Source organism: Rutidosis leptorrhynchoides, chromosome 2 (genome assembly GCF_046630445.1).
Source record: "Rutidosis leptorrhynchoides isolate AG116_Rl617_1_P2 chromosome 2, CSIRO_AGI_Rlap_v1, whole genome shotgun sequence".
NCBI classification, from domain to species: domain Eukaryota; kingdom Viridiplantae; phylum Streptophyta; class Magnoliopsida; order Asterales; family Asteraceae; genus Rutidosis; species Rutidosis leptorrhynchoides.
In genome coordinates, this window is record NC_092334.1 from 581979788 (window position 1) to 581994979 (window position 15192).

General features: G+C 36.1%; 1 protein-coding gene across 1 annotated transcript; it reads right to left on the reverse strand.

Moving 5' to 3' along the window:
• Nucleotides 1-6492: 6492 nt before the first annotated feature.
• LOC139889865 (uncharacterized) lies at nucleotides 6493-9923 on the reverse strand. The gene is made up of 9 exons (XM_071872783.1): nucleotides 9563-9923; nucleotides 9042-9431; nucleotides 8493-8804; nucleotides 8341-8449; nucleotides 8100-8212; nucleotides 7829-8005; nucleotides 7209-7356; nucleotides 6791-6936; nucleotides 6493-6503 (listed from the first exon to the last, which is right to left on the reverse strand). The coding sequence occupies exons 1-9, from the start codon at nucleotides 9921-9923 to the stop codon at nucleotides 6493-6495; spliced, it is 1767 nt and encodes a 588-aa protein (XP_071728884.1).
• Nucleotides 9924-15192: the final 5269 nt, after the last annotated feature.

Consider the following 15192-nt stretch of genomic DNA (forward strand, 5'->3'; position numbering starts at 1 on the left):
CGACAGCCACCATTTTCGTGTCTTTTCGTTTATAATGATCCACCATCATCATAATTTTTTTTTCTTTTCTTTTCTTCGATTTTCTGTTTCTGCTAGATAACACACAAAACCGAACCCGTTGACAGCTATTATTAATTGTTTATGGTTCGAAACAAAACCAGAGAGATGAACACCACTTGTGGTTTACAAACACCCTAACCTATTTTGATCTCCGAGAACCTATCACCATCTTCTTTTCTCTTCATCTCTCTCGTTTCTCTCTCTAAGTTTCATGTTTTCTGTTGCAACCAAAACTATAACCATCACCAACAACCACTCTCAGATGCCACCATTTACATCTAAACCGTACAAAGACCACCATCGAAGGTACTCCTCAAAACCTGCAAAAACCATCTGCAAACCCATGTATTATTTTATTTCCTGATTGTTTCGTTATCTTCCAAACAAAATATAAGAGATGAAGAGAGTAATCGATGGGTTGCGTGTTTTATCACCTTGTGGCCGACAACCCCAAACTAAAACCCCACTTGGAATACTAATATAGATAGTGGGATACATGTGTATAAAGCTATACAGTTTAAAATAATCTAAACACACGCACGTACACCTCTCATATTGTTACGAGATATAGTTATGGTTGGCGGGCTATGGGTTTTTGTATTTTGGACCAGACGTGTATTGGATCCTGTTATCGGGCTACGAATTTAAGCTGCCACTCCTTAGTTGGGCCGATAGGTTTAGTTGGATCGAAACTGTATATATAATCCATGATATTGATGAAATAAGATGGTGTCACTACTACTCGATGTCTTACTATTCCCGTTTCCTTTCTTTGCTAAGAATACGATTGATGATGATGGTAAAGATGATGGTGACGATGAAACTGTAACATGAAGATGGTGATGAACGTGATAAGTGATGACGGTAAGGATGATGTCGATATTGATGATGATAACGGAGGTCGATGTAGAGGATATGATGATACACGATTAAAGATCGATGAAGACGATTAACAGTATAAACTGTTGATCCTGATATTCGCATAAGTTATTTTAGATTTCTGCTTCTTTTTCCTATTTCCGGTACCAGCTTGGATCGAGAACATAAAATTTCAATTGTTGGGCTTGTTCTGTTAGTGGGTTGAATTATAGGAATTGGGCTAAATATTCCAAACAATTGATCCACTTGTATCTTAAGGATGATCCGGATGATGATTTTTTTTTCGATGATGATTTGGGACGAATGGTTTGAGTAGTGATAAATACGGTTATATTGTTGATAACATGAAAATAACAATAATGATTCGCGTATAAGATTAGACGATGATTAAGTAATGAGATGTTAGATGATAAGATTTTGAAAATGATAATACATATTGATGAGGTATGTGATTATGATAATGGTGGGACTACAAATAAACGTGGGGTTGTATGAGGAAAGCAAAAGTTAATGACAGGTTAAAATAAATATTTATAGTAATAATAATTTCAGAAAAACAATAACAGAAAAATGGTTTGGCGTGTTGGTGTTAAGCGTGAAGTCTTGGGTTCGAGTCCCACCTGGAGCATTTCTTTTTACTTGAAGCTTTTAATGGTGGACTTCTTTTATTATTATTATTATTATTATTATTATTATTATTATTATTATTATTATTATTATTATTATTATTATTATTATTATTATTATTATTATTATTATTATTATTATTGTGGTTATTGTGATTATTATTGTTATTGTTAGTTATTATGACTAAGTTTATGATTATGTTAGTTATTGTAAATGTTAACATTAATATTATGAATATTATTATCATTAAAAATGAGTAAAATTGTTATTTTCATTATCATGAAGACTAGTAATAACTTTAAACATTAGTTGTATTAACATGTTTTGTATGAATATAAGAATTAGTATTAAAGCCATTATTATTATATCATTATTAATAATATTACAATCATTCTTATCATTATTATTGTTAATAATATTATTAGTATCATTATTATTAAAAATTATCATTATCAATGGTGTTATTAGTAAGATTATTATTATTATTAGTATTACCATTAGTATAAGTATTATCATTTAAAAATTATTAGCATGTATTATCATTAATGATAACAAATTATTATAAGTATTACTATTAATATTATCATGATCAACATTATTAATATATAATAATTAAAATTGTTAATCTAACAAGTAATAACAGCAAAAGTATCATTTTTATAATTAAAATTATTATCGATATTATCATTATTATTATTAGTATTATCATTAAGTTAACAAACAAAAGATAATTATAAAATAAATAAATAAATAATATATATATATATATATATATATATATATATATATATATATATATAAATTTAAATAGACATATATATTTAATACAAAACTTAACAATATAAATATAATTATTTACTTAATATATATATATATATATATATATATATATATATATATATATATATATATATATATATATATATATATATATATATATATATATATATATATATATATAAATGACATATATAGGTTATTAACATAAAAACTATATCATTAATAATAAATACATATATATTTGTTTGGTTACAATTATGTATATTAATAAATATACAAATGATATAGGTTTGTGAATCCGAGGCCAACCCTATACTTGTTCAATGTCGTTCTATGAATTTTTACTACAAAATACATTAGGTGAGTTTCATTTGATTCCCTTTTTACTCTTTACATTTTTGGGACTGAGAATACATGCGCTTTTATAAATGTTTGACGCAATAGACACAAGTAACTTAACTGCATACTATGATAGAATTATCTGGGATTGGAGTTGATTATTATGACACGCATTAGTCCCCGGTTTCCGTTAGAGCGTATGAGCTCTCGAGCTGGGTGGATGGTTTATTATTTATGACATTTTGGCACCAGTTGTCCTATATTTCATAAACATGTGTTCAGCCGTGGGGTGTAAAGACCGGCACAGAGGTTCTATATTTTGAAGGCACATGTATTCAGCCGTGGGGTGAAAGATCGGCACAGATGGTTACTATTATATCTTGAATCCTCACCAGGTGTTCTTCATATGAAAGATATTTTTTTTGTGCAGTTGGAATGGGACTTCTGCACGTTTTATAATATTTAAAATCTTGTGGTCTATTAAAGTAATAAAAATGAAATGATTACTATAAATTGATGAACTCACCAACCTTTTGGTTGACACTTGAAAGCATGTTTATTCTCAGGTTTGAAAGAAATCTTCCGCTGTGCATTAGCTCATTTTAAGGATATTACTTGGAGTCATTCATGACATATTTCAAAAGACGTTGCATTCGAGTCGTTGAAGTTCATTAGAGATTATTACTAAGTATATGACAGATTAGGTCATTTATAGTTGGATATTATGAAACGGTATGCATACCTGTCAACTTTCAATGTAATGAAAGGTTGTTTTTTTAAAAACAAATGCAACGTTTGTAAAATGTATCATTTAGAGGTCAAGTACCTCGCGATGTAATCAACTATTATGAATCGTTTATAATCAATTTGAACTTAGTCTGGATGGATTAGGACGGGGCGTTAAAGATTCTTAGTTAATTAAGGAACTATTTGTTTAGACACATAAAGGATTGGACCGTTAGGATAACCGAACGTGTTCATGGAAGTTAGCTTAACTTGGCCATGGTGTTCTTTATGGTTGAACTCTTTTTAAGGACCTAACTATCTTTTAAAACCAATCGTTAATGAAAGAATTGAAACATATCACGTCTCTCAGATATGGTAAACCATGTATTCTATTATGCTTAAGAAAGTTTAGACCTTTGTGGAATGTTAATACGTCACCCAACCGAGTCGCTCAATTGGATGAGCCGTCTGAACGTGTATGCCTGTAGTCAGACTGCACGGGCATTGGGGGTAAGGGACGTTGCTGTCTATTCATAATCTTCAAGCCTAGCGCAGTACCCAGTGACATGTCTTATGACATGGGCGTTTAGGACCAGTGTAATGAATACAAGGCCTCTGCCTATTCATGAGCCAGCATTCCATAATCTCGATAAAGTAACTGATGAAATCATAGTATGCACTTACTTTAACCTTATCTGAATTACAAATTTTATCGCATTTACTTTATCTGTCTTATAAATTAGAAAATCCCAAAAATTAAGTAACCACTACTCCTTCATAACTATCTTAGGCTTAATATAGGTTCGATTCTACTGATATCTCAAAAATACGACTCTAGGTCATACTTCCCTTACTCATACTAAGGAGTAGTACGATTTAGGCCCCGCTAAATATAAATTTAAAACAGTACCCCCCTTTTGGTGGTTGATTCTGACGTGTTGCGACCTAACAATACCGAACAAATAAAACCGTCCGTTTCGGCCATATCACATGCTTAATATTTTGTTTGAATGCCTATTTGGTATTCAATTGTAATCGAATAGTGCATAAGATTATTTAAATATATATGCGTAACCGGATGGTTTTATTTGCGTGCAGTCACTAAACTGTCTTTTCGGCTACATTTCCTGCACCCGAGATGACAACTGTCACTGTTTACCAAAAAGATAATGATTTTAATTATGCAACTGCCTGATAAAGCTAACGTGCACCAGACATCTTAACAATGTATTTAGCTTAACATTGACACATGTGTACAGTTGTAATTACACCTTTGTTATTTTTTGACTTACGTATTTTCTCTATAAATAGGATTTTGGCATATTTCATCTTGCAATCTTTTCCATTTACAGTCATTCAAATCTTTCCATCTTCTCTGCCAGTAAAAACCCTTTTTTTAATTTATCAGATCGTAAAAAGGTGTGTATCACACTCTTATACTTTGTTGCGTTCTAATATGTAACCTTAGTTACATACTAACTATGTATGCATAATTTTTCAATTTATTTTATTTTGTAGATGAAGATGGAATCATATGCACCTGTTCCTGCCGCCGACTCTGGTAATCTCACCAATTCTCCGGCTAGTCATTCCGACACTGTACCTTCGCTTTATAAAGCCCCCGGAGCCAGAAGCCTTGGTAACCATAAGAGGTTACTTGATGAAGGTATTTATTTTGACCATCTGACTTGCTCTTAACTGGACTTTAAACCTTTTATAATGTCGTTGTATCTTATTTGTAGGTCCAAATGGTGTATCCCATTACTCTTCATGTGCCAAGCTTGCATGCTGACCCTGACGATTCATTTCCTTTGATCCCTAATGTCAACGAGTTTATGAAAGTGCCACTCCCAGTGTTTGCAGAATAATTTTCTTTTCTACAATCATGTGTCCCGCATCAGTTAGTACAGAAGTTTTCTGCCCTTTCTCCTTCTGAAGAGCTCTATGTTAACGCACAGTCGACATTAATTAATTTTACCAAAGATCTGAACCGTCTGCAATAAAAATCTGCTGCTCTTGCCTATCCACCGGCAACATCATCGACATAAATAGCCAAAATAAATTCGTTAGAAGAGGACAATGCCAGGATGAATGCCCAACTTGTAGTTGTTGTAACCGCACATGTGCAGGCGGAGGAGCGCATAAATGTCATGATGTTGAAGAGACAGCAGGATGAAGACCAGCACAACGCTGAGAAGAGATTCATGGAGTCTGAGATTGTATCTTTATCTGCAAAGCTAAAGGAGGCGGAGAGCCATGTTTTCTTTCTGAATGAAAGTTTTAGTGATTGGATTGCGGGTATCGTTGTATGCTTACCACATTCACAATAACGCACTAAGAGCTAGCACGCAGTCACCTTGTTGGTACTCACTGTCACCTTGCCCAGGAATCATGGGGCGCAAAACATGATGCAGTGAAGGCAGAGTAAGACATTCTCCGAAAGGGTTTACCGATAATCATCCAGCATGCTCTTAACTGCAAAGTGGTTGGGCAGCGATTTGGTGCAGCAATGGTGGCTGCGCGTGCTGATGAGCGCACCCTGTTCTGGGATGTTATTTATCAGGAAATGTATGTACCCCCTCCATTCCTCCGAATGTTCTTGAGCTTCTCTCTGATGGAATGAAAGAAAGATGCGAATAAGCTTGTGCCCGACTCGAGCAGATCCTAATTCCCCGTGTACAACTTTTGGTGAATGATCACAACGTCTCCTCTCAGGAGATTGTGAATGACAAGTTCAACTGAACTTGTTAGGCTACCCAAAATGGATGTTGTTTGCCCATGTTTGGGTAGCAATTTTTGTTAGTGAGGGATGGGTCTTGCAATCTTGGAGGTTTCCCATCCCTATATTATATTTTTCCTTTCTGTTTAAAGCAGGGTATGCGACTGATCGCTGCGTGCGAGGATGGCATATTCTCCTTAGTGTAGTGCAACGTTCCAGCCAAGCCACCCCTTTTATTATTTTTATATATTATCATATACTAGTTTATATTTTCTACAAGTCACGCTATTATGCTAAGCGCTTGACATTATATTTTTGACTCAACTGTAATTGTTAGGTTCGACTATTATAATCGAATATTTCTATTGGTTATCTGCAATTAGATCATTGTATTTTATGAAACCATTATGACAGATATAACGATTCATTACAATTTCTATGCACGCCATAACTCTAATTTAGAATAAATGCCATGACTTCATGACAGGAGCGACCCCTCAATCTTTTCATGAACTTTTTATTCTTGTGCTAACAATCCAATGTCATACACAAAAGAAGCAAACCAATGCTTGTATGTTTATACTCAAGACTTTTATAAAAAATTTTATAAGTGTTTACGCATATACAATCTAATGTAATTTATCCGTATTATAGACAAACCAATGTCTATATTCAAGAGTCTTCCGGCCACGCCAATGTTCGGGTTTTTTAAACAAGTAAACCAAAGTTGTATTGCATAGTCTACACTGTGCAAGTCTCCGTCTTGCGCGGTGTACAAGCATCTGAAACAATCCAATGTTGTACTACTGTCACCATTAAAAAATAGTATTAGTAACCAAAATAAACTATGCCACTTGAGACTCAGAGTGTGTCCCTGTACAGCTTAGGGGCATGCAATCAACAAACGTAAAACTACACAAGTTATTGGCTAAAATTAAATGATTCAATTTATTTCAAACATCTTTTGATCAACACTTAGTTGTCATGTTTACAATGGAAAATGGAAATTATATAATAAAAAATTTCAAACAGGTGCATTGGGGTGATCAATCCCTCTATTGTTTTTTATATGTAGCACCGCTTAAGTGTTTGTGCATTCCAGGTGCGTTTTATTGCTCTTCCATCTAAACTCGCTAACCGATATGCCCCTGTATCGCTTACACCAATAACCTTGTATGGTCCTTCCCATTTAGGTCCAAGTTTACCCGTGTCTTCCACTCTGCTTGCTTCATTTTTTCACCATACCAAATCATCCAATTGGAAAGATAATGGTTGTACGTGCTAGTTATAGTAGCTTGCGATTCTTTACTTGTTGATTGCTTCTTTTATTGCCGCCATTTCCCTGCACTCTTCAACCAAATTTAGATATTTCACGCAGTTCTTCGCTATTGCTACTTTCATCGCAAGAAGCTATTCGCATGGTTGGTATATTTATCTCTACGGGTATTACAGCTTCGGACCCATACACCAAACTGAAAGGTGTTTCATTAGTCGCACCTTTTGGGGTCATGCGGTGTGACAACAACACGTTTAGTAGTTCATTTATCCAGCCCCTTCGGAATAACCCAAGTCTTCCTTTGATACCTAATACGATATCTCAATTTGTTACTTCACACTGGCCGTTTACTTGGGGGTGTGCAAATGATGTGAATGTTTGCTTTATATTTAGCTCTTGGCACCAATCACTGGATGGGTTACCTTCAAATTGTGTACCATTGTCACTTACTATTTCATTTGATATTCCAAACCGGCAGACTATGTTCTCCCATACAAAGTTGTGGATTTGTTTGCCTGAAATTGTTTTGAGCGGTTTGGCTTCTACCCACTTTGTAAAGTAATCAATGGCCACAACCAAAAATTTTACCCCTCCTGGTCCTGTGGGGAATGATCACACTATATCAATTGCCCATTTAAAGAATGGCCATGAAGACGCGACTGGTATCATTGGATGTCGCGGAGCTTTGCTTACCGGTGCATGCAGCTGACATGACCGACATTTGCGTATTACCTTCGCGGAATCTGTGTACATTGACGGCCAATAGTACCCAAGCCGCATTATCTTGGACGCGACTATTTTGTGACCTGAATGCAAAGTGCACATCCCTTCATGCACTTACCGTATAATTGATTCTACTTGAGTTGGATTAAGACACCGCAGATGAGGTCCCAAAAAAGATTTTCTATATAGGATGCCTTTGTCTAGAAAATACATTGGTGCTTTCATTTTAATTTTCCTTGCCTCTGTTGAATCTATTGGCAATGTTCCAGTGCTCAAAAATTCCACTATCGGTGTCATCCAACATGGTTCATCTTCTTCGACTGCAACAGATATGTCGTCTGTATCAATGGATTTAACTTTCACTTCCTCGACCCAAATTTCTTTTTTGAAATGGCTGAACGTTAAGGCCAGCCAGCTTGCTGAGCGCATCCGCCTTTTTATTCAATAATTTTGAAACCTGCATTATCTGGAATATATCGAAGCCTACCGCAACTTCTTGCACAAGTTTCAGATAATTTTGCATTGACTCATCATGTGCTTTAAATATCCCGTTGATTTGATTTGCAACTAACTGTGAATCAACATATACTGACAACTCTTTTACCTCCATGTATTTCGCTACTCGCATTCCAGATAATAATGCTTCATACTCAGCTTCATTATTTGTTACAGAAGCTAAAATGTAATGCAAAGGTATATTACTCTCCTTCTGGACTTTTCAGGACTATTCCTGCCCCTGCGCCTTCTGGACCACAAGCCCCATCTGTGTGCATTTTCCACAGTTGTTCGGGCGGAGGTGGTATTTCCTTTGATTCATGCGAGATTTCAATGTCTCCGGCTGTTTCAACCAAATAATCTGCTAGGACTTCCCTTTTACCGCACTTCTTGGTGAGAAGCTTATCTTATGCTCACCTAATTCAATAGCCCATTTGGTCATGCGACCAGAATTTTCTGGTTTGTATAGCACATGCTTTATTGGTTGGTCCGTTAAGACCATTATTGGATGTTCTTGGAAATATCTCCTTAAGCATCTGGCCGTATGCACAAGCGCATAAACCAGTTTTTCGATCGTAGGGTATTTTAATTCACTTCCTGTTAAGGCTTTACTAACAAAATATACAGGCATTTGCACCTGCCCCCTTTTTGCTATCAATACTAAACTTATCGCTTCTTTGATGCCGCTAAGTAAAGTATTAACGTCTCTTCTGCAATCGGCGCAGTCATCATTGGCAATTCCTTTAACAACTTTTTCATTTCTTGAAACGCAACTTCTGCTTCCTCTGTCCACTTGAAATCCATTTTCTTTTAGCAATTTTTCAACGTCCCAAAAATGGGCAATGATCGCTCTGCGGATTTTGATAAGAATCTTGTTAACACGGCCAATTTACCCGTTAAAATTTGCACCTCTATTTTATTTCTAGGTGATGACATACTTTTGATGGCTTCTATTTTCTTTGGATTTGCGCGTATCTCGCGCTCAGTGATTATATGACCGAGAAACTTTCCTTCTTCTTCTCCAAAACTACACTTCGACGGATTGAGCTTCATGTTTATCTTTCTTAACGATGCAAACATTTCTAATATATCATCCAATAAACCATGCTCGGTTGTGCTTTTTATCACCAAATCGTCAACATACGCTTCTAAATTTCTGCCAATTTGACATTTAAAAGCGTCATCTATTACGCGTTGGTATGTTGCTCCAACATTCTTTAAACCAAATGGCATCTTTGTATAACAATAAATACATTGACTGGTGTGAAATGCAGTATTATCCTCATCGTCTGCTACCATCTGTATCTGATGGTATCCTTTGTACGTATCCAGAAAATATTTATACCGGAAGCCAGCTAGCGATTCAACTTTCCAGTCAATTTTTTGTAAGACCCATTTATTCGTATGACGTATAACGAATATATATATATATATATATATATATATATATATATATATATATATATATATATATATATATATATATATGAAAAGAATATATATATATGTGTATCGAGTATGTATATATGTTGCATGTACGTAAATAGAGAACGAGAGTAATCGAAGGGTTGTTATACGTGTTCTAAAGTGCATGTACGTTGCACAAATGAAGAGTTAGAAGCGTGTACGAGAGGAAGGATTCTAGTGCGCGAAAAATGGACAAAACACACACTAGGTCACGGCGCGGCCTAGTGGGATCGCGGCGCGACATTTAACTAGAATCAGGATCAGTCAGCATGTAAACAAGACCACCAGACCACGACTATGGTCGCAGCGCGAGGAAGGTGGGCCGCGGCGCGACAATAATGGGTAACTGGTTCCGAATTTTGCAATTTTAAAGGGAAGTGAGGGCATTTTGGTCATTTCGCGTGTGTGCCAGATTCATGTCTATAAATCTCATCCATTCATCTCATTTTCTTATTTTCTTTTCCTTTTTTTCACCTTTTCTCTCAAAACATAAATACTTCAAATCATTCAAAAGGGATTTTGGAAAGGAAGAAGCGGGATTCGATCGAGAGTGTAAGAGGCAACCTTGTTCCCCTCATTCTTAGCTACGATTTGATACTAGTGGTAAGTCTTGTAGCGACCCCGACAAATCGTCAAGTGACGGCGTCGTCTACATGGGTCCCATTACCTGGTCATAAGTCTTTATGACAACGTTTGACCAAAATATGTCGCCTTCATTTCAACATAAAGATTGTTTCCAAAGTTTAAAAGAATTGTTCAACCAAAAGTTAAGTTACAAGGTTATAAGTACAAATGAAATCTAGGCGACACGGTTTAAAGTAAAGTCATAAGACGCTCCATGAAATGCATGTATACTCGACATCCAATGCAAGTATCAAATAATGAGCGGAAGCATGTATCACATATCGTGCAAGACCTGAGAAAAACATAGAAATCTGTCAACGAAAACGTTGGTGAAATCATAGGTTTAAGTAAGTAAGTGAGTAAAAGTAAGTAAGTCGAACCACAAGGTTTGCAAAGTTGAAATAATAGTAATACATTCTAAAAGTTAATATTCACGAGCACCCAATTATCAATGCTTAACATTCCTTCCATTGAACCCCATCACTTAGTGCTAGAACATACACTGTTTCTCGAAAATATATTTCATTCGTAAACGGTAGCGAACCATTTGAATGAGGGTTTGTCAAACCCATATGGATCCATACAACATAAGTTCTCGCTTACACCCGGCAAGTGTAACTAATGATAATCGAATTGAGGATTTTGTTCTAAACTCGTATGTAGAATGTTTGTTTTCCTGTACTTGTGTTCACTTAGCAAAAGAAATGTTTATGTTTTCTCATCCCAAATGTAAGTTCAAAAAGAGTAAAAGTGGGACTATGATCTCACCTTGAGTGCGAGAGTTATAAAAGTACTTCAACAAGTAGACGCGTGCAAAGACAAAGCTAGTCTTGACCTAAACATATAGGTTGTATCAATAACGGTAAACACAAACGGTCAAAGATGTTCAATTAGTCCTATGGCTCGTTACGACTCGATTATGTAGCATGTGAATCAATTAGTCAAGTTTCATGCACGATACAAGTAACTAAGCATGTTAGAACGATCGTATAATTGTTTGGTTAAGTTTGACTAAAAGTCAAACTTGGTCAAAGTCAAGGTCAACGGGGTCGGGTCGGGTATCCGACAATTTTCCCATGATGAGAAATCATTTATGAGCAGAATGGCCAAGTTTCATGTTAATCGGAGTTACGGTTAAGCGGGAAACATTTTGTGAAAGGAAAAATAAAAACAAAAATGAGCTGGGCATATGCGCGGCGCGCTATGGGTTGCGCGGCGCGCACCCAAGTGTAAATCCTGGTCAGAACTTAACCACGAAGGCAAACATCTGGGATTTCTAATTCTGCGCGGCGCGCGGGTATATGCGCGGCGCGCAATACCTGGGAAACATGCAGTTTGCAGAAAAATGGTCCAAGTCACGAACCAAAACTCAAATTAACATATTTTATGAACCGAAAACATCCAAAATGCATACTATATATCGTTGGAAAGGTAATTTGACAAGGAAAACAACTAAACACATTTCATCAAACAAAAACATCAATTTCAATAACCGATTTTCCGTCAAGTGATCATTAAGAATCCATTTTCAAAGTTTCAAGTTCATCAAATGCATTTTAAGTTTCGGGAATCCAATTCACACATGTGATATGCCGTTTTGAAGGTAATGAAGCATACATTACTACTAAACACTAACAATTAACATTCCATGACATTCAAGCATCCAAAAATTCATGTCAAGAACAATCAAACCCTAGTCAAACATCTCAAAATCAATAATCATGTTTTTGAAGTTTTCTTAATCAACCTACACATCAATTTGAAGCTAATGATGCTAGTAACACATTTAATACATGAACTTTAACAATTAAACAACTTTTAATCATCCAAAATCAAAGATTAAGCAAGCAATTTTCATTTTCAAGCTAGTTACACCAAAAACAACAAATCGAGCATACAAATTACATACACGACATCACAATGAGCCATAGACACTAACTAACACCATTTCAAGTCAAAAACACGAATTTAGAGAAATCTAGAGTTTTAGAAATGTTACCCAAACTTGATGATATTGGTATCAAAATGTAGAGGATGAAGAGAGGATCACGAAAATGTAATTTGTTTTGATGTTTGCTTCTCCAATCGGATTTAGATGATGATTTTATGTTTGAGGGTTTTGAGTTCAAAAATGGGAAGTAGAGAGAAAGAGGAGGATGAAGGTGGGAGGTGGAGATGAAATGAATGGATGTGGTAAGTGGGTTGACTAGTTGACCTAGTCAACTAGTTTGCCCATTTGGCAATCTCGGTCCCTCGAGTTTCAAAGCGGTTGCGGGAATTAACCCAACGAATATTTTAAAAACGTTCGAGTAACGGATGACTTTATAATTAGATAACGAGAATATTATGAACGTTAGTTAACGAAAGATACAAATTTGAATAACGAAAGATATTATATAAAAAAAAAGACGGTGTTAAAATAAATTAAACGGAAAATCACGGGATGTTACATTATCCACACCTCAAAAGAAATTTCGTCCCGAAATTTAGTTGGAAGTAATAATCGATGCCTCTCACTCGAGACCGGAGATGTCAATGCTATGAATAAGTGAAGGTACGTCCTTGAGTGTTCTCATGAATTTGGATAGTTAGGGTTTCACGTTGTATTAAGGTTTGGTTTTTACGATCCCCGGTTTCAACTGGTTTTCCTATGAAGAGTAGTTTGTCATCGATAGTTGATGTATCTAGCAGGATTGCACGTTCCTGTTCCGCAGGACACGTTTCTAAGTTTGTTACACGAAATGTAGGGTAAACGGAAACTTAATTGAGTCGGAAGTTCTAAACGATAGGAAGCGGTTCCAATACGCCCCAAGGTTTCAAAAGGTTCGATATTGCGGATATAGCCTTTCTCGATTTCCCAAAATGGATTACACCTTTCCAAGGTGCGGTTTCTCAATATTACGCGGTTACACACTGGGATTTGTGAGGTTTTCATCTAAGTTTGGTATGACTCTTTTGGGCGACTACGGGTCGTCTCGAGCCCTTCTCGGACTTGGATTATCTCAATTGTTGTTTCTTGGATGAGTTAAGATTCGGTGTTTTGTTTGCCACATGCTTTGGTCCAACGAATAGGGGTATGACATTAGCGGTCATATAGGGTTTCGGAAAGTGCGTGTGAACACACGAGTGGTATCTACTTTTGTAAGAGTGATCTACTAAAGGTGACAATACGAGTTTGTGACATGTCTTTCCAAGACGTAAATCGTTCGTTTGCTCGGTTCGTCGGTTTGTGGGTGGTACGCGGTACTCATGTCTAAGCGGGTCTCCAAGGTTTCTTGCAAAACTAGAAGTGAAACGAGTATTTCGATACGTGATAATTGACAAAGATGCACCGTGTTGGAATAGAATCTCTTAATATACGTTTGAACAAGTTAGTTAGGGTTCGAAAATGTTCGTTAGAACTATTCACCCTCGTGGCGAATACTATTGTAATATGAAGAGTTTCTCTATCCATGGAGAAATGTTACAAGGAGTTTCCTTAAACGGAAATGCGAGCGATAAAGATAGGAGTGAAATGAGGACTTAGAATAGGATGAGCTTACATCTCGGGGTTGCCATAACGTGCCTCTAGTTGTCAAAAGTTGAAGTCTGAAAGAGAAACGAGGTAGTACACGTAGTTGTATAGTTCGGGATTGAATAATAGTTGACCGATTATCAGAAACACAAGGGCGTTAAGTCAAAGAAGAGTGAAGTATCGTTGGATTGTGTGTTATCTTAATTTCCAGTAATATCAGACGGTAACGGTGAAATAACAGAGGTATGTAGTGTGGTACGGGATGACGAGAAAATTGATCGGATCCACAATTTAGGATTCGAATTCTTCGTGCAAAATAACGAATTTTAGTTATGTTGATTTTTGAGACGAGAGAGTATGCCTTTCGGCGTTCAAGTAGAAATATTTCCATGTTTGAGTTCCATCTGTTGCTATACGATTTTAACTAGAATTGTTGGTGTGAAGAATCACGCTCAAGGTTCGAACACGGAGAGGTTTAAAGTTTTCCTTAGTGAGTTAACGAGTTTAAAAGTCGTGTAACACGAGAAAAGTCAGAAATGAATCTTCGGTAAAAATAGACGAGATCTAAGATTTTACGAATACAAGTCTGAGTTGGGAGAGTTTCCTGATTACATGTGGCTTGATTTCGAGATTGATTGTAATGCCTTGACCATTAACGTCATGGTCTAGAAAATTGGACTTCGTTCAACAGAAATTCTCACTCGGAGAATTTGGTATAAAGTTGCTCTTTTCTCAAAAGTTCGAGCGTAAGATGGTGATGTTGTTTCGTTTTCCTTCTTTACTTAAATAAGTTAAGATGTCATCTATAAATACGATAACAGATTTGTCTAGATAAGTTGCATACGTGGTTTAGGAGGTTCATGAATACGGACGGAGTCCTAAATAAATCAAACGGTACTAAGAGAGATTTACAACTAACGTTGCGAGTTCGGAAGATGGCTTAGGAGACATCGTCTCCCTTAA